The sequence below is a fragment of the Saccopteryx leptura genome, chromosome 10, assembly GCF_036850995.1.
Source record: "Saccopteryx leptura isolate mSacLep1 chromosome 10, mSacLep1_pri_phased_curated, whole genome shotgun sequence".
Taxonomy (NCBI): Eukaryota; Metazoa; Chordata; class Mammalia; order Chiroptera; family Emballonuridae; genus Saccopteryx; species Saccopteryx leptura.
In genome coordinates, this window is record NC_089512.1 from 36442858 (window position 1) to 36467620 (window position 24763).

General features: G+C 42.5%; 1 protein-coding gene across 2 annotated transcripts in view; it reads left to right on the forward strand.

Annotated features, from left to right (window-relative positions):
• DNAJC13 (DnaJ heat shock protein family (Hsp40) member C13) overlaps window positions 1-19999 on the forward strand; it is a 129778-nt gene extending 109779 nt beyond the window's left edge. For both annotated transcript variants that reach the window (XM_066350411.1, XM_066350412.1), the window contains exons 47-56: window positions 174-248; window positions 1207-1319; window positions 6042-6211; window positions 6339-6381; window positions 6751-6924; window positions 9415-9594; window positions 9880-10020; window positions 11935-12078; window positions 13519-13618; window positions 19134-19999. In XM_066350411.1, the coding sequence (XP_066206508.1) occupies window positions 174-248; window positions 1207-1319; window positions 6042-6211; window positions 6339-6381; window positions 6751-6924; window positions 9415-9594; window positions 9880-10020; window positions 11935-12078; window positions 13519-13618; window positions 19134-19240 (1247 nt within the window). In that variant the 3' untranslated portion in view covers window positions 19241-19999. The remainder of the gene's footprint in view (window positions 1-173; window positions 249-1206; window positions 1320-6041; window positions 6212-6338; window positions 6382-6750; window positions 6925-9414; window positions 9595-9879; window positions 10021-11934; window positions 12079-13518; window positions 13619-19133) is intronic.
• The last annotated feature ends 4764 nt before the right edge of the window (window positions 20000-24763 follow it).

Genomic DNA, 24763 nt, shown 5'->3' on the forward strand with positions numbered 1-24763 from the left:
CAGTTCCTCATCATTCATAACGTAGCCACAATAATGTCTGTCTCACTGGTTATTGTGAAGAACTAATTATGATACCGCTTAGAGCACCTAGTTCAGTGCCTGGCACAGAAATGAGACACAGTAAATATAAGCTTGCTGCGGATACTGTTTTTAAAACGTGTTTTCTTCTGTAGGTCGTCAGCTTGTTCTGGAAACTCTCTATGCTTTGACATCAAATACAAAAATAATCAAAGAAGCAATGGCAAAAGGTAATATACAGAGTGCTTTCTCATCCACTCATGCTTAGTAGTGATGAAGCTGCTTTATATGGTCTGTAAACAAGAAGACTACTTTGGCCTTACCGGTTGGTGGCGCAGTGGATAGAACGTCGGACTGGGATGTGGAGGACCCAGGTTCGAGACCCCGAGGTCGCCAGCTTCAGCACTGGCTCATCTGGTTTGAGCAAGGCTCACCAGCTTGAGCCCAAGGTCACTGGCTCAAGCAAGGGGTCAATCGGTCTGCTATAGCCCCCTGGTCAAGGCACGTATGAGAAAGCGATCAGTGAACAACTAAGGAACTGCAACGAAGAATTGATGTTTCTCGTCTCTCTCCCTTCCTGTCTATCTGTCCCTATCTGTCCCTCTCTCTGACTCTCTCTGTCTCTGCCAAAAAAAAAAAAAAAAAGTGCTTTGGAGGAAGGGTTACAGTTTTTTTTGTTGTTGTTGTTGTTTGTTTGTTTTTTTGTATTTTTCTGAAGCTGGAAACGGGGAGAGACAGTCAGACAGACTCTCACATGCGTCCGACCAGGATCCACCCAGCACGCCCACCAGGGGGCGACGCTCTGCCCCTCCGGGGCATCGCTCTGTTGCAACCAGAGCCATTCCAGCGCCTGGGGCAGAGGCCAAGGAGCCATCCCCAGCGCCGGGGCCATCTTTGCTCCAATGGAGCCTCGGCTGCGGGAGGGGAAGAGAGAGACAGAGAGGAAGGAGAGGGGGAGGGGTGGAGAAGCAGATGGGCGCTTCTCCTGTGTGCCCTGGGCCAGGAATCAAACCCAGGACTTCTGCACGCCAGGCTGATGCTCTACCACTGAGCCAACCGGCCAGGGCCCAGGTTTTTTTTTTAATTAATTGTGCTAAGTTAAAATGAGAATGAAAATGAATTTTACTGATTAGAAAAGTTGTATTTTTAATGTATAGTATAAATACTAATTCTCTTTTTCCTTCATAGGAGCTTTGATTTATTTACTAGATATGTTCTGCAATTCAACACATCCACAGGTTCGAGCCCAAACTGCAGAACTTTTTGCTAAAATGACAGCAGATAAACTAATAGGCCCAAAGGTAAGCACAAAATGGGTTCTTAGAAGGAAATTAATTATTAACCCTTTGTTACTTTGATAGTGATTTCAAGGAAGTTTACCAGAGTGAGAGAGTGTGGATAAAGAAATGATGGTATGATAGTTGGAAGATTGACATACCTGAAATTGTTCCTATATATTATTAGTTTGAGAAAAATTATAATCCAGGCAGCCTGCATTGGAATTGAGAAGTTTTAAGGGAGTGTTTGGATTATGGTGATGAATTGCTTTTCTCCCTTGAAGAAAGAACACAAGTATCTTTAGGTTATGACAGAGGATACTCCTAACTAGAAGTCCCTCCAGACACAATTGTAGGCAAAGTCTCCATCTTCTGTTGTGAACTCAGTTACACAAGCAGGAGGGCAGCACTCAGTTACTCACTGCAGCGGTCTGTGCCCGCCCACCAAGCAGCAGAGACGTGTGGGAGCACCAGGAGGTGAAGGCTTCTGAGCCCCGCTTCCAGAGTCTGATTTTACATCAGTGAAACACGCTGGGTCGGTCATTTTTTTCCTTGTCTGATCTCACAATCTGCGTGTGGAGGATCTTGTCACAAGACCTGAAGCAGTTGTCCTTTGGGAGTAAGGCTAATAGTAGTCTGTATTCAGCAGGTTTGAATAGATGGGGAATTACATTTGGATGCCTATAGAAAGGGTCCATAAAAGTATGAATATTAATAATTAATATTGAGTTTTCTTAAAGCTAGAGTTGGGTAGAACATAATAATGTTTAATATTACATGTTTTAAATAATGTTTTAAGTATTTAAAATCAATGTGTACTGCTATTGACTTTGAGTCCTTCAGTAATTTTTTTACCTTTGCAATACACGAGGAACAAATTTTATTGCGGTGAAAATTTTATACTTAAATTTCCTGTGTAGCCTGACCAAGTGATGAAGCAGTGTATAGAGCGTCAGACTGGGATGCGGAAGACCCAGGTTCAAGACCCTGAGGTCACCAGCTTGAGCACAGGCCCATCGGGTTTGAGCAAAGGCTCACCAGCTTGGACCCAAGGTTGCTGGCTTGAGCAAGGGGTTACTGGGTCTGCTGAAGGCCTGAGGTCAAGGCACATATGAGAGCAATCAATGAACAACTAAGATGTCGCAGTACACAATGAAAAACTAATGATTGATGCTTCTCATCTCTCCGTTCCTGTCTATCACTCTCTCTGACTCTCTCTCTGTCTCTGTAAATAAATAAGTAAGTAAATAAATAAATAGATAGATAAATTTTCTGTGTAGGAAAAACACAAGTGTCTGTACCTTAGTTGAATGATTTACAGCAAGAGATTCTAGAACTGGGGTCAGTAAACATTTTTTTTCCTTTTTGGTAACAGTGCTATTGAGATACACCACACAGTTCTCACGTAATGAGTGTACAGTTCAGTGATTTTCTTATATTTACAGTATATGTGCTGCTGAAGCAAACACAATTTTTTCATATTTATAGATTGGTCAACCACAGTTAATTTTAGAACATTTTCATCAACCCAGGGTGTGGGGGAACATTCTCTTCAGCAATCACTCCCTATTCCCCTCTTCCCAGCTCCTGGTAACCACTCACCTATTTCTGTCTCCATACATTGGCCTATTCTAGGCACTTCGTGTAAATGGAATTATACAACATATGATCTTTTGTGACCAACTGTCATTAAGCATAATGTTTTTAGGGTTCATGTCATAGCAAGTATCTGTACTTCATTTTTTAATTGTCAAATATTCCATTATATAGGTACCACATTTTGTTTTATCATTTATCAGTTGATGGGTTATGTAAATCGATCAGTTATGTAAATTGTTTTTACTTTTTAGCTGCTTCAAATAATGCTTCGGTGAATATTTGTTGACAAGTTTTTGTGTGGAAGTGTCTTTTTATTTCTTCGAGTGGAATTTCTGAATCGTGGTAATAACCAGTTTAACCTTTCAAGAATTATCAGATTGTTTTCCAAAGTGGCTGCACCATTTTACATGCTCACCAGCAGTGTGTGAGGGTTCTAACTTGTCCACATCTTTTTTGTGACAGAGACGAAGAGAGTCAGAGAGAGGGACAGATAGGGACAGACAGACAAGAACGGAGAGAGATGAGAAGCATCAATTCTTCGTTGTGGCACCTTAGTTGTTCATTGATTGCTTTCTCATATGTGCCTTGATCGGAGGGGCAGACTGAGTGACCCCTTGCTCGAGCCAGCAACCATGAATGAGCTCAAGCTGGTGAGCCTTGCTTAAACCAGATGAGCCCGCACTCAAGCTGGCAACCTTGGGGTTTCGAACCTGGGGTCCTCCGTGTCCCAATCCGATGCTCTATCCACTGCACCACCGCCTGATGAGGCCACATCTTTTTTTTATTACATCTTTGCTTGTGGCTATGAAGTGGTATCTCATGGTTTTGATTTACATTTCCCTCCTGTCTAGTGATGTTGAGAATCTTTTTATCTGCCTTTTGGCCACATGTACATTTTTTTTAGAGAAATATCTGTTTGTATTTTTTGCTCATTTTTTAATTCAGTTATTTGTCTTTTTACTATTGAGTTGTCTGGATACATGTTCTTTACCAGATAAGTGATTTGCACATATTTTCTTCCATTCTGTTGATGTGTTTCCATTTTCTTTCCTTTTTTTTTTTGTATTTTTCTGAAAATGGAAACGGGGAGGCAGTCAGACTCCCGCATGCGCCCGACCGGGATCCACCCACATGCCCACCAGGGGGCAGTGCTCTGCCCATCCGGGGCATTGCTCTGTCACAACCAGAGCCACTCTAGCGCCTGGGGCAGAGGCCAAGGAGCCATCCCCAGCACCCAGGCTATCTTTTGCTCCAGTGGAGCCTCGCCTGCGGGAGGGGAAGAGAGAGACAGAGAGGAAGGAGAGGGGGAGGGGTGGAGAAGCAGATGGGCGCCTCTCCTGTGTGCCCTGGCCAGGAATCGAACCCGGGACTTCCGCACGCCAGGCCGATGCTCCACCACTGAGCCAACCGGCCAGGGCCTGATTACATTTTCTTGATGTATCTTTTGAAGTCTATGTTTTTGTTGTTCATGTAGTTTGTGCTTTTGATGTCTTATGTCAGAAACCATTGCCTAACCCAGGGTCGCAAAGATCCATGCCTATGTTTTCTCTTAAGAGTTTTATAGTTCTAGCTCTTGATTTATGTCTTAGGGCCCTTTGGTGTGAATTCTTGCATATGGTGTGAGGTAGGGATTAGGTTGGTAAACTTTTTATATAAAGGGCTCTAAAGTAAATATTTTATTCTTTTGGGTCATGTGATCTCTGCAAATACTCAGCTCTGCCATTGTAACAGGAACACAGACAGTAAGTGTATGAATGGGTTTGGTTGTATTCTAATAAAAGTATGAATAAAATTAGACAGCTGGTCAAATTTGGCCCCTGGTTTGCCAACTCCTGTTCTAGAATATCTGAGTAACCTGGACATAACTCTGAAGGCTTATGATCAAAAGATATGCATTATATAAAATGTTTTTACTTAAATGTCTAATAGTATACACACCAGTGAGTATACTATTTGAATTCCATCATGACCAAGGAAAGTGACATACTTCCTGTTTTGTGGATGCTTTCTGTCATGTAATTGGTACTATTTCCTCTAGTTCAGTGGCTGCTAGAGAGTTCAGAGCTAAATTTGTAGTCTCTACAGAGCTTTTAAAGTTTCCTCTGTGTACTGACTTCATATTATTTCTCATTCATTCAAGTAAGTTTCTGAGTAGTTGCTATGTGTAGGGGGCTGTTGGATACAGAGAGTGAGGAAGACACTTGGACTGGGGAAGTTTTCTGTAGGACAGTATTTGAGCACGGACTTGAAGGACACAAAGGAGAGAGAACCATGTGAAGACCTGGGGGGGAGGACTCACCTTCCCAACTTTCATTTTGCCTTTGTACTTAGGCCGCATGCTAATTTTCAGTTTGTGTGGATGTGTGTTTTTTGGATGTATTTTTTTAAAAGTTGCTTTTTAAATCCTTTGTGGAAAAAGTCACAGTATAATATAAAATATGGCACAGCAAAATAAATGCAGTAAAAATTCTCGTAGGACAGACACAAAGCATGAGAAAAAAATTGTTGCCAAGTGTGGGAGGCATGGGGTGGAGTCGGGAGGGACGGGTCAGCTAAGGGGGTTCTGGGAAGAGGGAACAGCATGTGCAGGGCGTGGTCCGGAAGGGTGATACTGGGAACTTCGCAAACCAGTAGTACTGAATTAATTTATTTCTTCATTCATTTATTTTTTATTGATTTGAGGGGAGGTGGAAGGAGGAGAAAGAGAAAGTGGGAAAGGAAGGGAGAGAGAGAGAGAGAAGCATCAACTTGCTGTTTCACTTAGTTTCATTTAGTTGTGCACTCATTGGTTGTTTCTTGTGTGTGCCCTGACCTGACCGGGGATTGAACCTGCACTAGGCACTGATCCACCTGGCCAGGCCTGATACTGCATTTCTTAAAAGTTTCCTAAATTTGAGGCAGTGAATGGAGTGCAACTAGATAGGTAAATGAGACCAGGTTGTAGTGAGGCTTGTTAAATTACCTTTGCACAAACCAAGGTTGTCTTTTGTCCCTTCCAGGACCTTTAGATAATAGTTGTGGCTCAGATCAGCCATCACACTGACAACCATCACCTTACAGCAATATTCTATCTTAGAGAAATGTAAAACAAACCGAATATTGAGATGTTTCCAATAGGTTTTTATTTCCTCAAACCTCGTCATATAGGTTCGACTTACATTAATGAAATTTCTACCGAGTGTTTTTATGGATGCCATGAGAGACAACCCAGAAGCAGCTGTGCATATTTTTGAAGGAACTCATGAAAATCCCGAGTTGATTTGGAATGACAGTTCCAGAGATAAAGTGTCCACAACAGTTAGAGAGATGATGCTAGAGTAAGTAAAGACACACGTGGTGACTTAGGCCTCCTGTAGAACCGCCGGGGCTCTCTAAGACTGAGTCGTAGGCTACTGAAAGTGTATCTTGTGACTGAAGTCTGATTTCCCCCTTTTCTTCCCCAAGGCACTTTAAAAATCAACGAGATAATCCTGATGTAAACTGGAAGGTAAATATCCTTTTATTCAGAGAGAGGAATTTTACATTTTATTTTATTTTTGTTATTTTTTAAAATTCCTGCTGAGTCAGTAAATGCCAACCTCTTAGATAATTTTTCATTAAGACGCTATAATCTTCCCCCTGGAAATTAAGGTTTTAAACATAAAACTAGGAATACTCACTTTTAAAGTAAGTGACTAATTAAAACACTTTTTCTGAATTTTATTGACAAAGCATATAATAATTATAACTTGATTATATCAGTGACTAAGGACTACTTACTTTCATAATGATATCTTTAATAGAGTTTGCATTTATTGCTGAATGTACAGTTAACAATGACTAAGTGACCTGACTGTGATTCTTTCTCTCCTTACAGTTGCCAGAAGAATTTACTGTGGTGTTTGGAGAAGCAGAGGGTGAACTTGCTGTGGGAGGAGTTTTCTTGAGGATCTTTATTGCACAGCCAGCTTGGGTTCTAAGAAAACCTAGGGAGTTTCTTATTGCACTACTGGAAAAATTAACTGAGCTCCTGGAGAAGAACAATCCTCATGTAAGTTTCAGCCATCAGACAGCTGGCCAAGTGTGCTGCTGTGCTGGTTACACCATCCTCCCTGACTGCAGGAGAACTGGCTGCCTCTCTCAGTACAGCAGCCACATTGAAATTCACATCTGCCCATCTTTTTCTGGCATGTTCAGAAGTGAAACTCCGTAGGTAAAAGGGTTATTTTTGAATTACAGTTGTAGGTATCTATACTGAGAAGATGCTATTTCTGACCATTGTAGAGGCTTGGAAAGAAGGTTTCTACCACCCCATTTCCAAAGATTATATAATTCTTAGGAGAAACCCAAATGTTCAGTGTAGAAACATAAGTGGAAGTGTGTTCTGCTAGGTCATGTTCTTACTCAGCTTTCCATATATGGCAAGGATGACCCTGGTTATAGAAATTGACAGGAGAGTAGTAACTACATGAGTGAACTCTGTGCCCATGCTCAAAGCCAAAGGCTACCTGGAAAGCAGGAGTGAGAATTCCTGATAGTGTATAAGGTTCTGTTATTTGAACCATTAGATTGAAAATAATTGAGGTGTGTACATAATTGTTGTTGAATTAAACAAGTTGGAGGTTATTGAGAGCCCGAGTGGTCTTGTTAGATGGTCTTGAACCCCATTTCAAGCTCTGTCACTGACTAAGCTCTGTGACCTCGAGTAAAAATACCTCATGACTCTCTCTTGCTTCATTTTTGAGTGATCACAGCACCTTCCCCCTAAGGCTGAGGTTTTAATGAGTTTTGATATATGTGAAATACTTTACATAATGTCTGCTGCATGTCAAGTGCTTAGAAATTACTAGTTGCTGTTATTAGTTTAGCAAAACTTAAAAATATTAGTATAGAAATATTTATATATGTCTCTTTACATATCGTGTTTTCTCTTTCCTGGGATTTTTACTACATAAAGCTTGTTTAAGTAATGAAATCTTCAAAGTAGAAACCTGGAAAATGAAAAACACCACATTTTTCTCCTATGTCCCTTTCTTTCTGGACATGTTCCCATTTCCATGTTCATCTACTGTGTATTATGTTAGGGATATATATGTCTGCCTATAATGGTATGTTACAAGTCTTAGCCATCCATTATGCAAAATAGAAAGTGCATTATGGCAACCAGACATGTTAAATAGTAGAGTTTTTAATAGAGCTGGGGAAAAGACTTCAGTAGTTCCACATTCTCCTGATTTATTGATTTTCTTTGAAACTGACATTTCTATAACATTATCTAAAATTTCTAGTACTATCTTTTAGGAGATGGTCTCTTTTTATTTTTTTAAGTGAGAGGTGGGGAGGCAGAGAGACAGACTTGTGCACCCCAGCCGGGGTCCACCTGGCAAGCCCCCTATGTAGTGATGCTCTGCCCATCTGGACCGCTGCTCTGTTGCTCAGCAACAGAGCTATTTTAGTGCCTGAGGTGAGGCCATGGAGCCATCCTCAGTGCCTGGGGCCAACTTTGTTCAAACCATTTTAGCCATGGCTGTGGAAGGAGAAGAGAGAGAAAGAGAAATGGGGGGGGAGTGGACGGGGGAGGGATGAAGAAGCAGGTGGTCGCTTCTCCTGTGTGAATCGAATCCAGGATTTCCACACACCGGGCTGACGCTCTACCACTGAGCCAGCCAGCCAGGGCCTAGGAGATGGTCTTTTAAACATTTATTAATAGTGAAATGTGACCTGGCTCAGTGAAAGGCTGCTAAGATTAAGATATCACATTCTCTTTTTACCCCCATTGATTGGAGAGGAGGGAAAGGAGAGAGAGAGAGAGAGAGAGAGAGAGGCATCAACTCTTTGTTTCATGTAGTTGTACACTTACTGGTTGCTTCTTATATATGCCCTGACCTGGGATTGAACCCATGACCTTGGTGTGGTAGGTTCATGCTTTATCCATTGAACCACCTGACCAGAGCCAAGATATCTCATTCATAAAGTCCTTTGAATTCATGTTTTTTATCAAGTTGCAGAAGTTTGTTTCTACAGGATTTATAAATCAGTTTTAAAGTATCTGAAAGGCAGAAACTGCAGGCCGATCCAAAAACATGAGGCTAGTGTGTTCAAAGAGGAAAACTTATTTCAAAAGCATCTGGGTGCAAGCGGGCTGAGACCAACGAAGGGTGTCAGCCTTGAGGGAAGGATAGGGCAAGGGGAGGGCTGTATAGAGTAATCCAACGGCCAGGGGCAAAAGCGGTTGACAGTTTCTTCTCTTTGTGGATTGGAGTGGTGCCACAGCTCCTCAGAATCTGTTTGTACCCTGGCTCACCCGTTCCCTTATTAGCAATCGGCTTCAAGGGGGGGTTGGGCCGGCTTACTAAGTAAGCAAGCCAGTCCTTCTTTTTCTGGGCTTGCATTGTTCTCGAGATGGCAGCTGAGTAGCCATTTTATCTATCAGTATCAGTACGTAGAATTTGTGGGTTCCTAGTTTTGAACACCAAATAATTGCCCAGTATGTTTAGGACTGTATCAGTATTTTATTGTTTGTTTGTTTTATACCCTCCAGGGAGAAACTCTGGAAACTCTGACAATGGCTACAGTATGTCTCTTCAATGCACAGCCTCAACTGGCTGATCAAGTCCCACCATTGGGCCATCTTCCCAAAGTTATCCAGGCAATGAATCATAGGAACAATGCCATTCCTAAGAGTGCCATTCGAGTTATCCATGCCCTGTCTGAAAATGAGGTATTGATGAGTCCATTTAATAGATTATAGTTCTAGGATTTCTCTGTGCTCTCTCTTCCTGACTGATGTACACTGTAGTTTGAATTCCTTCCCTACCGTGTGTCCTTCTGCATATGGTACTGCAGCAGTTCTTAAACCAGTTTAATGATATAATTAATAGAAGACTGAATTTGTTAAAGTTTAACTGAATATAAGCTTTTCATGTATTTTACTATTATGGTATATTTCCTTTGCTATATAAAGTATTGTTACTCTACAAGTAATCTTCTCTTTTGGGGCACTTAGCTGTGTGTTCGAGCCATGGCGTCTTTGGAAACCATTGGCCCACTGATGAATGGAATGAAGAAACGACCAGATATTGTTGGTCTAGCATGTGAAGCAATTAATCGAATGTTTCAGAAGGAGCAGGGTGAATTAGTAGCACAAGTAAGTGACTTTTAAATTCAGCAGTATTTTAAGAAAGCCAACACCAGATAAACAGGTTTTTACTTAGCAGTGCTTGATTTCCCTGGTGGAGGTTTGGCAGGAGGTAACTTGTGAGTTGTGCACGTGTGATTTTATATCTTACATACAGACACACACAAGCACAAGTGTGTATGTATATCTACACAGAGAAAGGTGAGCCAGCTGTCAAACATCTTACCAATGTTTAAATTTAAAATTTTGGTTGTTAAGCATTTGTATAATTTGCTACATCCTCTTTGGAAAAGTTCATTCTGTTTATTTATTCCTTTATTTCTTAAGTCATATTTAAGAAATTTGACAAAATTTTGTTTTTCCTTTTCAGAGAGACTACCCAAAATTTTAATGAAAATAAGACTTGGTCTGACAAGGAATAAAAGTAACTGACAAGGAACAAGAAATACACAAAAAATTAAAGATCATTGTGACAGTGATCTTTCTAAAATATAACTTAAATATAACTGGATCACTGTTTATCTTAAAAACCTTTTAACTGGGGTGGGGAAGGAGACACAAACCCTTTAATAGTTTCTCATTAGGCCCTGGCCGGTTGGCTCAGTGGTAGAGCGTCGGCCTAGCATGCGGAGGACCCAGGTTCGATTCCCGGCCAGGGCACACAGGAGAGGCGCCCATCTGCTTCTCCACCCCTCCGCCTCTCCTTCCTCTCTGTCTCTCTCTTCCCCTCCAGCAGCCAAGGCTCCATTGGAGCAAAGATGGCCCGGGCGCTGGGGATGGCTCCTTGGCCTCTGCCCCAGGCGCTAGAGTGGCTCTGGTCGAGGCAGAGCGACGCCCTGAATGGGCAGAGCATCGCCCCCTGGTGGGCGTGCCGGGTGGATCCCAGTCATATGCATGCGGGAGTCTGTCTGACTGCCTCCCCATTTCCAGCTTCAGAAAAATACAAAAAAAAAAAAAAAAAGCTGAAAGAAAAAACTAGAATTCTGTGTTCAGCAAAAAAAAAAAAAAAAAAGTTTCTCATTACCTGTCAGATGATTCCCTGAGCCTGAATACAAGGCCCTGTGACTTTTATATCTGGCTCTCCTGTTCTCCCAGCCCCTTTACTCTCCTCTCCTCTGCCTCTCCACCCACCACCCATTTAGGCAGATTACAAGTACTTGAGTACATCTCAAGATCATTGGGTGGCCTGACGCTTGAGGGGGTTGTTGAATTGGAAGAACATGAACTAGTTTTACCACTTGATGGCTCTGTGACCTCCGGTATAATACTTAACCTAACAGTCCTCAGATTTCTCATCTCGAATATAAAGTCCTGTGATGACTACTTCACAGGGTTATGAGAATAATATAGGTAAAAATGAGCATTCACTCAATGAAAATTACTTTCACCTCTTTGAGTTTCAGAGTGAGTGTTGAGAAGTGTGTGAAACCAGAGTATTATTTAGCTTTCATTGGGCTGACAGGTAGTATATGGTGAATGTAAAAGTTGGTGTTTTAAGAAAAATGTGAAAAAGATATTAAGATACTTCAAATATCATTACCCATTAGTGTAGTATCATTAGAGGAGGCAGCCCAACGTCATGGCGAAAAGCTCAGGTTCTGCCCTTTGGGGATCCAGGTGTAGATTCAGTCACTGCCTGCTCTCTGTCAACATGTTTCGCCCTCCATGCATTGGTTTTTTTCCATCAATAACAATAATTGTGCCTACAGCATTGGGTGTTGGGAAGATTAAGTAAAATAATGTGTAACATTTAGAACAGTTGATGGCATGGATTAAAGTCTTAATAAATAAGAATGTCATCATTAAATACTAAAAGTAATCTATGTCCGACATTAAAATAAAGCAGATTGTCCTCTTCCAGGTATGGTCCTGCAGGTGAAGTTATTTCTCCAGTATGTATATATACTTAATATTGTCTTTTAGGCCCTGAAAGCAGATTTGGTACCGTACCTCTTAAAATTACTTGAAGGCATTGGCCTCGAAAATCTGGACAGTCCAGCAGCCACGAAGGCTCAGATTGTTAAAGCCCTCAAGGCCATGACTCGAAGCCTGCAGCACGGAGAGCAGGTGAGTGCCCAGAGCCGGCGTTGACCTGCCGATTACAACAGGGCATTCTTAAAGCCAGGGGTACGGCCAAGGGGTGTGTATGCCACAATTTGTTTATCCATTCAGCTGTGGCTGGACATTTGGATTGTTTCTGCCTGCCAGTTTTCTCTTATAGGTTTAAATTGATTTAAAGCTTTCCTTTAGTGAATCCACCACTGTGTTTGTGTGGTCCAACTAAAGAAATGTTTTTATGCCATTGACCATTCTGTCAGTGTCATCATTTGAACAGTTAATGGTGCTGTTAAGGAAGCGAGTCAGCATATGGTGCTGCGGTCACTGCCTAAAGGTTTAGGTACAGTATTTCAGGGGTTATGCCTATGGGTGTTCTGAATGCCAGCCAAAGCCATTCTCGTGTCCCACGTGCAGGCAGTTGTCTTCCTCTCGACCTATTTCAGGACTCCTGTTGCTGAGTTAGCAGGGTAACCCCCCACCCACCTTCCACTCCCAGGAGGAGGAGAGAAGCATGTTAGTTTCCAAAATAGGAACTCCACCGCCTTCCAAACCAGTCACTTGCTCTATTGCTTCCTTCCAAGATTGGGACAAGGAATCTTTTGTGCTCAAATGGCCCCCATGTATAGATCTACTTTACACTTAGCACTAAATTGTCTCGTGCTGTCTCTCCTACTAGATTGTAAGCATTTCAGAGATAGACTTTCTCATCTTGTGTCCACTCTGTGTGCCACATGCGAAGTACTCAATAAATATTTGATGTGAACATTAATATGTAAAAGATAATCTGTAAGTTGGAATTTCATAAACTTTAAAAAATCTAGTCACATAGAAAGAAATGTCTTTCATCTTAGTTCAGTAGATACTTCCACACACATTATTTAAACTTGTGTGTGCGTGCATCTGTGTGTATATAAACAATATCACAGGACATTTATCCATTTTACATGTGATACTTCAATGCTTTGTATATTAGCCTATTTTATTTTCTGAAGAGTGTTGATCACAATTCCCTTAATTGGTTTTATAAACTTCTAACAGGTCATAACCTGTTGTTCGAAAGACTGCTATAAGTTTGAGTTGGAGTTTGCAGCATCTTCTCCCCAGACCCCTTCCTGGGGAGCCCTCCTGAGCACATACCACACTGTCAGCTGGTTGTTACTGTAACAGAATCTTCCTGCCCAGATTAGTTAGTACACATCAGTAAATTGTAGGTTCGGTAGAGGCCAAGTGTAGAGAGAAGACTGGCCGAAGGGCTTCTTTGGGTCTGCTTTGATGAGCTGATCTGGTGTAGCGCGTTTGGCAGATGCTGGGGTTGAAATCACCTTTGGGCCTTTCCTCAGCTGGCCTTCTTCCTTTTGTCTTGGGAGTTTACTTTTCCTCTTTAGTTCAGTGTTTCAGTATCCAGTCCTTACTGCATTTATCTTTACAGAGTTTGCTTTACTTCCCCAGGTGAACGAAATCCTGTCTCGTTCTTCAGTCTGGAGTGCCTTCAAAGATCAGAAACATGATTTGTTTATTTCCGACTCTCAAACAGCAGGATACCTCACAGGTAAGTCACACCTAATGGCTACTCTAAGACATATGGCAGAAGCCACTTGGACCTTCCTGTTGCCCTTACTAAACTAGAAACAGCATGAAGAGGGTTCTCCTAAGCGACTACCTGTCCTGGAGGCGCTGTGAGCCTGCAGTAGGCCTCTGGTTTAAGCCTGAGCAGCATGGGAACTGCTGTTGTGTTGAATGTGTGCTGACCGAAACATGACCCCTGCTCAGTTTTGACCAGATTAATGGTGTCATAAGTTATGTTTGGAGCATGCTTATCTTAAACATGTAAAAATTGTGGAAAAATATCTAATCAGAAATAACAGTATCATCCCATCATTCTATTTTTGTCAAAATAACAGGTTGAGGTTCCAAATACGTATACTCATGTGAAATGTTTTTCTTCTAAGTTTCTAGTGACTAATCTGTACTTCCACTAAATGTTTTTGGGTAATTCTCTTATTGGAGAAAAAATGTAGGTAACATAAAGAAAAGGATGTTTTACTGATTAAGAGATCAAAAGGTAGTCGAGTTTTGAAGCTCAGGACTCTTGTCCATTTGGCATACTTATTGCAAAAAAGTTTTAAATTATTCAATTTCATATTGACTTCTGATTAACTAGAAAGTCCCACATTCTGTTGCTGTATGCTAAAAATGAAATCTAGTCTCGAGTGTAAAAGTTCTCAGTTGAAATTAACCTGAAGAATATGAGGTGGTTCTTGCCCTCTGCCACGGGTTTCCCTCCAGCTTTTCCATCCCGTGTCCTGTGACTGCTGTGGAGAGAAGTACCTGGAATCTGGTCTATCTCATATCTCTTTCAAATTGGGGGCTGAGCTACAGCTTCTAACTAGGAGAATGTTCTAATAGGCACACTGAAGACTTGACCTTTTTAGACTCTTTTTTCAGAGGTTTACATAATACCTCATTTTTGTGACATTTATATTTATTATTTTGTATATAGGATTCTGTACTTGGAAAATCTTCCTTATTTTAGCTAAGTGTAAACTTTTTTAAAATTTGGCCCTAAAAAATAGTAAGGTATGGATTATAAGCTTCCCTGCAGGGAGGCCTCTTGTAATTCCTTTTGTTCTCTACTATAGTTAGCGTTCATTGGCTTGGCTTGATGGAATCAAAAACTGCCAGAGGCCGGTGACTTAGCTGTAGGCCGCAGGCCAAAAGATCTGTGGTTGGGACACAGAGGAGAATAGGGTGTTATCTTCAGAGACCTGGACTTCCTTTAGAAATCACTGTGGTTCTGACCCTCATCCAAATTCCCTAAGAACTAGAGAAAAAGAACAGGGGAGTAAAGATTCCTGTGTGTGCCTTTCCTCTTACTCGGATCCTGGGGTAGCTTCTGACAGGAGGTGTGAGCAGCAGCTATGATGAGTTGTAGAGGGTAAAAGACGGTTAGGGAAGAAGAAAGGCTGCTGCTAACAACTTTCTTCAGGTCTGTGGTCTGGCTCAAGGGGCAGAGAATTTCCCACGAAGCCCGTCAAGGGGCAGATGGTATAAATCTCAGCCTGGAACGGGCTGGCTATCAGTGTGACTATTCTGAAGGTCATTACGGAAGCCTGCAGGCCTGTCAGAATGGGACCGTCTGGACTAGCTCCACGCTCTGTTGGCCCATATATTGTCCAGTTCTTAGCACATCATCAATCTGGGGTGTTCTTTTGTTGAGATGTTTGTTGTTGAAGAGTTTCCCTAATAGCTCAGTCTGTCCTGTTTAAAAGGACTAACTCTGAAGAGTTCACGTAGTGCCAGTTGATTGATGTGTACTTACTGAGTTGCCAGATGTTTTGTGTGTGTATGTGTTTGAGCTTTTCTACTCGTGTATTATGTGTCATGTGTATGATAAAAGCGACACGTACTTCTAATCCCCATTATGAGGAACCCCATGGAATGAATGGGTACAATGTTGTGCTAAATTGGAATTTTAGATTTGCCCCTCCCTACCCCTCAGTCTTGAGAAGATTCAGACTGTACGCTGCTGCTCTTTACTCCATTTGCAAAGGAAATAAGGTGCTGTGAGAACACACCTTCACCAGCCTTTTCTTCTGGTGCCTTTGCGTGGGTTTGACAAGTAAGTGGATCTTGGTTAGTAGATGGAGGAAAATAAAAGAAAGTTCATTACTATTTTGAAATAAAATGAAAATGATCAAAAATGCATTTAATGATTTTCTTCTCCCTGGCTGCTGAGCCAGTGTCATTCTGTCTCATGCTCAGGATTTGGGGTAAAAATTTAAAATGCCCTAGTCAGGATGACTTGGTGTTGATAAACTGACAGGAGACGGCCTCCAATGAGGCCTCTCTCAAGCCCGTATGTTGTTTTGCTTGATGGTGAATGCTCACCTGAAAGTGCTGCGCTGGGATTATACCTGTGATGCAGACATGGGGTTGCTCACTGTCCAGGGCCTTGAGTTGCTTGGCCATTAAGGTTCCAGAAGAGCTTGATGCGGACAAGTTCAAGACCCTGTAAACATAATTTCAGTACTGAAAATCCTCAAATTCCATCACCTAGAAAACTAGTAGGTAAAGGAGCAACAGGGGAAAGAAGACGAGCAGGACAAAGTGAAGGTGCTTTTAGGAGCTGGAATTGGAGGTGAAAAAACTTCCCTTCTCCATATTTGTTCAATTACAGGCATGTGGACTAGCTACCTTGGCTTCCTAAGGCATTAAAGGGAGAGAGGCACAAGTCCTGGGCCTCTCCTCAAACCAGCCCGTTTGTTCTTTGCAGAGTTGATTTTTATTACCTTTTGCTGTTTTTACTCCTGTCTTGGATGTGAGCAGTACCAGGAGGATTCCTGAGGTCGGCGTCAGTGGACACGGGCTGGGACATGGGCTGCGAAGGCAGGGCTTCCCTGCTGGGGATCCCGTGTTCATTTTCACCCAAGCTCATGTTTCTTCCTTTACTCCGTCATGACAGCCAGTTTTGTTTTGTGGCATTCCTTAATCTTTTGTCTTTTCTCATTCTTTTCAAGCCTGGCAGCCTTGCATACTGTTGCTACATGTCACATTTTTGGCAAGCCCTCCTCTTTTCTCCTGCCTTTCTCTGGAGAACACGACTGCTCGGTCCCATCCTAATGACCGGACTAACCGCTGGCCCCCAGAAACCAGTCGTGTCCTCCCGCAGGCCAGGTCACTGTCTTTCCTAAAGAGGCAAGCGACAGGCCTGGAATATTCTGCGTGACCCTCCGGGACTCATATGTCACAGTTTAAATTTTATCCCAGACATTCTCAAACATGCTCATTTCACAGTGCCCTTGATATCTTTTTTTTTTTTTTCATATATTTCTAGACAAAAAGAAAGCCTAATAGTTAAATTTATTAAGTAGTTATATCCCACACCTTGAAAGTTGTTTGTATGGTGTCCAGCAGCTGTCTCTGTGTATCTCAAATTAAAAATACCCAGCAGTGCTTCTGTGAGTTTGCCCGGGTGCCTCAGCACACAGTTTGAGAACCTCAACCTTAGTCTGTTTTTTATACATAGCACTCATGATTTGGTCTCATAATCTACTTGTTTGATGTGAACCAAGTTGAGCCCTCAGCCAGAAGTGCTTGGGTGCTATTCTGACCCGGAGTGTTAGGGTTTTGTTCCCTGGATTGCATCTTTGGGGAGACCTGTCCGCTAGTTTCCTAGTCCTCTTGCTGCTGCCAAAGGCTCAGGGAGTGAGAGGTTGGTGGGAAGTGATGTAACAGTGTGGGCTGTCGCTCTGAGTCACCCTGAGAGCGGGCTCTGCGGACCGGATTGTCTTTTTCCTGAGCAGTCTGTGCAAGGCCTGGTGTCCTGATGGGTGGAAGGCAGGGGACGATAGGTGCAGGCTCATGGGGGTCTTAAAAAGGGAGAATTCTAAGTTTATGAGTTAAAGGAATGAAGTGCCAGGTGCTTCGTGTCATGTTACAGCCCACGCATTCTGCATTGGCCCTGGCCACGGAACCACGCACCAGCTACGCATGTCTGCTCAGCGGTGCCGGCCACTTCACGTCCTCGATACCAATGGTCAGAAGGTGAAACAGGATAACCTGAGTCTGTACTACACCAGCCCCGGTTACGCCGTAGCCCTCTGCAGACTGCTCTGCTGTTTGCACTTCCTCACAACTTCCCTTGCTGCTTATCTTTCTTTTTTCCCCTCAGGTGTCTCTCCTTCCCTTCTAGCTGGCAGCAGTCCCCTTCACCTCAGGAGCGGGCTTTAGATCCGCTCTGCCAGGCAGCTTGCTAACTTCTGTGTAGCTCTGAAGCAGGTAGAGAACCATTTTGCTACAATGCATGCCGCTTCCACTGCCTTTCTAGTCCTAACCCTTCAGTGTTCCTTAGCTGTTTGCCTTGTTTCCTGTGGTTTCAGCTGAAAGTATTGCTCAGTATGCTTGTTATGCTGCAGTGTGTCTTGCAAGTACTCTGTACTGTTCGTGCAGTGATTGAGATGTGATTAAATGTTTGCAATGTGTAATATAAACTGGAGGGCTTGAAGCCATGGTCTGCTCACATATCTTGATACGTAAGGGCATTTCAGCATTCCGGCATTTTCATGCAGCAGAGATTGTTCAGGATCAAGGCAGACATCAAACTAAAGTAGTGATACCTTTTCCCATAGCATTCTTGTTTTGGCCTCTGCCATGTCCCGAGCCTGCCTTTTCTTTCTGAGACCTTGGTGTAGCAACCCTTGTTCATTTGGTGTTACTTGTTATAATACATTTCTTTGCACCAAATGAAAATAGATTAGCTTGATGAATAGAAGTGGTTTTGTTGGGAATTTCATCATGTGACTTTTGGATGGGCTGACCAAGTATAGAGTTTCTTCCTCTGTTTGTTCCCATTTATTTATTTATTTATTTATGTATTGATCTGAAGTTGGAAACAGGGAGGCAGTCAGACAGACTCCCGTATGCGCCCGACCGGGATCCACCCGGCACGCCCACCAGAGGGCGATGCTCTGCCCATCTTGGGGCGTCGCTCTGCTGCAATCAGAGCCATTCCAGCGCCTGAGGCAGAAGCCACAGAGCCATCCTCAGCGCCCAGGCAAACTTTGTTCCAATGGAGCCTTGGCTGCGGGAGGGGAAGAGAGAGACAGAGAAGAAGGAGAGGGGGAGGGGTGGAGAAGCAAATGGGTGCTTCTCCTTTGTGCCCTGGCCGGGAATCAAACCTGGGACTCCTACACGCCAGGCCAACGCTCTACCACTGAGCCAACTGGCCAGGGCCCCATTTAATTTTTTATTTGACATAGCTATCCTTCATTGCCCAGGATTTTTTGAAAACTTGAATTTCCCAGATGTAAGAAAGGAAATTTTTTTTCCATATTTTTAAATCAGTTCAGCATAAACTTTGAAATCATTTTTAGCTTTCTCACATAGTGAAGGCAAACCATGAAATTGGTGCTGTGTAGCTGTTAAGATTTAGTTGTACATTTATATAATTCTACTAGATTATCAGTTTCTTGTGATGGGGTTCTTGATGGGGTTGTGACTTTTTTTAGAAGTGTTTTCACATGACTGCTCTCTAGAAGGTGTGTGTTTTGCTTTCTCTCTTACAGGACCTGGAGTTGCTGGCTACCTTACCGCAGGGACAGCCTCGTCAGTCATGTCTAATCTGCCACCTCCTGTAGACCATGAGGCAGGCGACCTTGGCTATCAGACTTGAAACATTCTTGAGAGACGTTAATCGCTGAAAGGCCAGTCAGTGCCCAGTCCACATTCCTCCAGCTGATGCGTTGAAGCAAACTCTTAACTGCCTTTCTCCTGATTTCATGACAGTGTTATCCCTTTTCTATAAATATATTTTTATTTAGGAAAAAGTCAGTGGTTCTAATTGTATCACATTATAAGAAAGCACTCTGTGGATCAGCCTAAGTGGGTACACAAGAATTACTTTTCTTGTTGTATGTAAGCACATTTTGTTTCTTTATATCTGTTTACAAGACTGTGAATCAAAAAGACTAAACTTTCTTTCTAGTTTTTATAATGTTTTTTTGAATTAGCGTGACTGTAGGGTTGAACTACAGTCTACAGAAATTGGACTAAGTCACTTGTCCTTGGAAAAGGGTAGTTTCCTCTCCTGAATTGAGTCTTTGTGGCTGTCCCCCTTGCGCAGTCGAACACTATGAGGGTTTGTCGCTGCCGCTGTTCACTGTTATCTTCTCCTCAATCATTAACCTTCCGAGAGCTCACAGTACACATCGGGATGTATAACCAGCTTTACCAAATTGAATGAAAAAGGAGCTTGTGCAAAAAATTTTAAAAATAAATGTCAAGATGTTATGTAAGAGATTAGTGTAATTGTGAAATGTTCTATACATTATCAAATATATAAAGCTTTCTATATTGAATGTACATTATACAGATCATTCATGTGTACATAAAATTTTAAAAATAAAGGGAATTGACTGCTTTGTTAATGAGATATATTTGTTCTATTTTAGCTTTTCCCTTTGAATACCTCACATAATACCTTTATTTCTAAGACCGATATAGTAGTGACAGGAAACACAGGCTTTTCCTCGCACTCACAGCTCCTCATACAGACAGCTACATTGACATCTGATCATTTTCTAACTCCCTTCATTAATATTTTAACCATATCTAAATTTCCAGAAACACCGTCTCATTTATTTTCCATACAATATTCAGGAGTAGGTCAAGATGTTAATAAATACTTGAATGTATGTGAGAGACATTAATTCCAGTATTTTTAACAGGATAGGAATTTAATGAGTGAGAGGATATTCTAGATAACAGATGTTAGCATATAGCTCTTCTAGTGTGACCACAAACTACAGGACTGTATAGACATGTAAAATACATACACATGCTTCTTAAAGAGTGGGAAAATACCCAAACTTCCAAGTTGCTATTGAGAGCAAGAACCAAGTTTGTCCCACAGTGGATATGTAAGAAGAGCTAGAATGGAGACTTGTTTCTATCATAAATGAATAATGTGACAATTTCCCTCAGATGTGTCATCTCTCAAAGATTTTGAAGTAATACGACCATGTAAGTATTTTAATATATACTGATATAAGTATGGTTTTACTTTCTAGACAATACTTCGTCATAAAAATATATTTTAATGACATGACAAAAAGAGATTTTTAACGGCTAACTTGGAGGTAGGTATTTTAGGAGAACATAAATCAATATAGAAATATACTTAGCTTAGCCTGACCAGGCAATGGTGCAGTGGATAGAGCATCGGACTAGGACACGGAGGACCCAGGTTCAAAGCCCCAGGTCACCAGCTTGAGCGTGGGCTCATCTGGTTTGAGCACAGCTCACCAGCTTGAGCCCAAGGTTGCTGGCTTGAGCGAGCGGGTCACTCAGTCTGCTGTAGCCCCCTAGTCAAGGCACATATGAGAAGACGGTCAGTGAACAACTAAGTGCCACAGCGAAGAATTGATGCTTCTCGTCTCTCTTCCTTCCTGTCTGTCTGTCCCTATCTGTTCGTCCCTCTGTCTGTCACACAGAAAAATATATGCTTAAATACTAAGAGACTATAAATATTGTGATTAACAATATTTAAAGGTTCATTAATCTATAATCATTGATGTTTGAATACCAGTAATAACTAATCTTCATTGAACATTTACTATATACTGTGCATTATATAAAGTATCCTACATGCATAACCTCATTTAATCCTCAGAGCAAACCTATGGGCTTAATCATGATATAATTCCCTTTCCAGGTGAAGAACGGGCTCAGAGAGGCAAAGCAACTTACCAAAGTCGCACAACTAGTAAGTAACAGAATAAGACATCAAAACTACTTTTACTTGACTCTGAAGCCTGTGTTCTGAGCCACTATCCTAAGATAGCACACTCAAGCAAGTGTAAGGGACAGGGAAAACTGAGTTTTTGTTTTTAAACATTTTTTTTATTGTAAGCTAAAACACAGAACAGAATCTCACTTAACAGGTGAGTTTAATGAGTCATGGCAAGGCCAGTCACTAATTATCATGCAGGTCAAGAACTTGGCCAAACCACATCAAAATCACAGCCTCTCTCCAGAGGTGACCCCGTGTCTGACACTTCCCTGCATTCCTTCTTAGTTTATCACACGGACACTAGAGTTTGGTCTTTCCTTGTTCTTTTGTAACATGGCTCTCTTAACCTTCCGGCTTTACCTCCTTCCCTTTCTCTCCCTATAACTTGTTTGCTGAAGGCCCCAGGCAGTTCAGAGCTGGTCGTTTTCCCCCAGTCTGGAAGTGGCTGGCCGCTCCTCCTGGTGCAGGCCAGCTTCTTCCTCTGTCCTCGTGTGCAGGGGCCTGGTCAGGCTCAGGTTCCATCCCTCTGGCAAGGCTGGAGGCGGTTCGGAGGCACAGCGTGTCTGTTGTCTTGTGGTTCTGACAGCGGAGGAGGCTGGATGCGTCTAGATTCATTTGTACGTGGGAGTCAGAGCCTTGCTATCTGGTGCTCTTTCATTCTTAACTGGACACCTGTAAAGAAACACTGTCCTTTAGCTGCTGTTTCTGACCCAGGGGCACATTTCATATGGGAAAGGCAGTAAATGGGATTAATCTATCCCTTTATCAGCCTTTAAGATAATGAATTTTCTCCCTGTCATACTCTGAAGGTGACTAGTTTGCTTTGTTTTATTGGTACCATTATTTTTTAGTATCAAAGATTTAAACATTCTTGATGTTTCAGTTAACAATTACAGTTGGTTGTTGATTAACATGAATTGAACTGTGTGGGTCCACTTATGTGAATGTTTTAGAGATACGACAATTTTTTTTTTTTTGAGATGTAACAATTTGTAAAAACTCACAGTCAAAACATGTAACCTAGAAATATTGAAAAAATTAAGAAAAAGGTGCCTGACCAAGGTGGTGGCACAGTGGATAGAGCATCGGACTGGGATGGAGAGGACCCAGGTTCGAAACCTCGAGGTCGACGGCTTGAGTGTGAGATCATAGACATGACCCCATGGTCACTGGCTTGAGCCCAAAAGTCACTGACTTAAAGCCCAAGGTTTGCTTAAGGGGTCACTGGCTCAGCTGGAGCCCCCCAGTCAAAGCACGTATGAGAAGCAATCAATGAACAACTAAATGCCACAATGAATAATTGATGCTTCCCATCTCTCTCCCTTCCTGTCTGTCTATCCCTATCAGTCCCTCTCTCTGTCTCTGTCACTTAAAAAAAAAAAGGAAAAAGGTATATTATAAATACATGAAGTATGTTGCTAATTAGCCTCATCTTTTTCTACCATAAAATATCTGCAAATGTATTATAAAAAGTTAAAATTTATCAAAACTTACAAACAGACTAGATGTGGGGCCATTTGCAGTTTAGAGAAATATAAACAAAGATGCAATGTTATAACTGCATAAGATTAACTGTAGCACATACTGTACTATAATGATTTTGTAGCCGTTTTCGGTTTCTGTTCTGGTGATTTGTGTTGTGAGTGCTCACTTCAAACGCCTGTGATGCTCGTCATCTCTGTGTAATTCGTCTCTCCAGTACATCATGATCTTTTGCAGTTCTCCCATATTTTTTGTGTTTAGTGCAACACTGTAAACCTTGACTAACACCATGGGACCCACATGAGGTGCCACTAGTCATACCAGAAGTGCTCCCAAGAAGCAGAGAAAAGTCATGACGTTGCAAGAAAAGTTGAATCGCTTGATATGTACTGACTGCAGGCTGAAGTCTGCGGTCCATGGTTGCCCGCCATTTCAAGATAAACAAAAGCAGCCTGTGGACCACTGTAGAAAAAGAAAAGGAAATTTGTGAAGCTGTCGCTGCAGCTATGCCAGCAGGTGCAAAACCCTTACACTTTTTGCGAAATACCTTTTTATATCATTGAAAATGCAGCTTTTATGGAAGGTGAAAGATCTAAAGCTGGAGACTTGACTGCCAGCAAGGATGGTTTGATAATTTTATAAAGCAGTTTGACTTTAAAAATGTCAAGATAATGGGAGTAAGCAAGGCAACAGACAAGTTTCCAGGCGCCATTAAGAAAAATCATTGGGAAAAAAAAAGAAAAATCATTGAGGGGAAAGGATATCTGCCTGCACAAGTGTTAGCGCAGACAGAAGTGCTGTATTCGGGGCGGGGGCGGGGCACAAAGGCCGTGCGTCAGTAAGGAAGAGAGGCGAGTGCCGGGATTTCAGGTAGGTTAACCCTGTTTTCTGCAGTTGCAGCAGGGTTTATGGTTAACTGCCCTTATCTATAAAGCTGCTAACCCCTGAGCCTTGAAGGGTAAAGGTAGCCCAGCTGCCAGCCTTTCGGTTCTACAACAGGAAGGCTTGGACAACAAGAACCCTTTTTCTGGATTGGTTTCATCCATGCTTCCTGAAGTCAGGAAGTACCTTGACTGGAGACTGCCTTTCAAGTACTTTCGAGCCTGACCAGGCAGTGGCGCAGTGAGTAGAGCATCAGACTGGGAGGTGGAGGACCCAGGTTTGAGACCCTGAGGTCACCAGCTTAAGCACGGGCTCAACTGGGGTTTTTTTTGTATTTGGGGTGGGGGGTTGTATTTTTCTGAAGTTGGAAATGGGGAGGTAGTCAGATTCCCGCATGCGCCCGACCGGGATCCACCCGGCATGCCCACCAGGGGGTGATGCTCTGCCCATCTGGGGCGTCGCTCTGTTGCGACCAGAGACATTCTAGCCGCTGAGGCAGAGGCCATGGGGCCATCCTCAGCACCCGGGCCATCTTTGCTCCAATGGAGCCTTGGCTGCGGGAGGGGAAGAGAGAGACAGAGAGTAAGGAGAGGGGGAGGGCTGGAGAAGCAGATGGGCACTTCTCCTGTGTGCCCTGGCTGGGAATCGAACCCTGGACTCCTGCGCGCTAGGCCGATGCTCTGCCACTGAGCCAACCGTCCAGGGCCCATATCCAATTTCTAACCAAAGTTCGGTAGTTTTTCTTCTATAGAAGATTAATTTTCTTTAAATGTACTTTATGTATTGATTTTTGCAGGGGGAATGAGAAAAATCAACTCCCAATTGCTTCGCTTTAGTTGTTCATTGATTGCTTCCTTTTTTTTTTTCTGAAGTTGGAAACGGGGAGACAGTCAGACATACTCCCCCCTACACTTGACTGGGATCCACCTGGCATACCCACAAGGGGGTGATGCTCTGCGCATCTGGGGCATTGCTATTTTGAGACCAGAGCCATTCTAGCACTTGAGGCAGAGGCCGTTTAACCATCCTCAGCTACCGGGC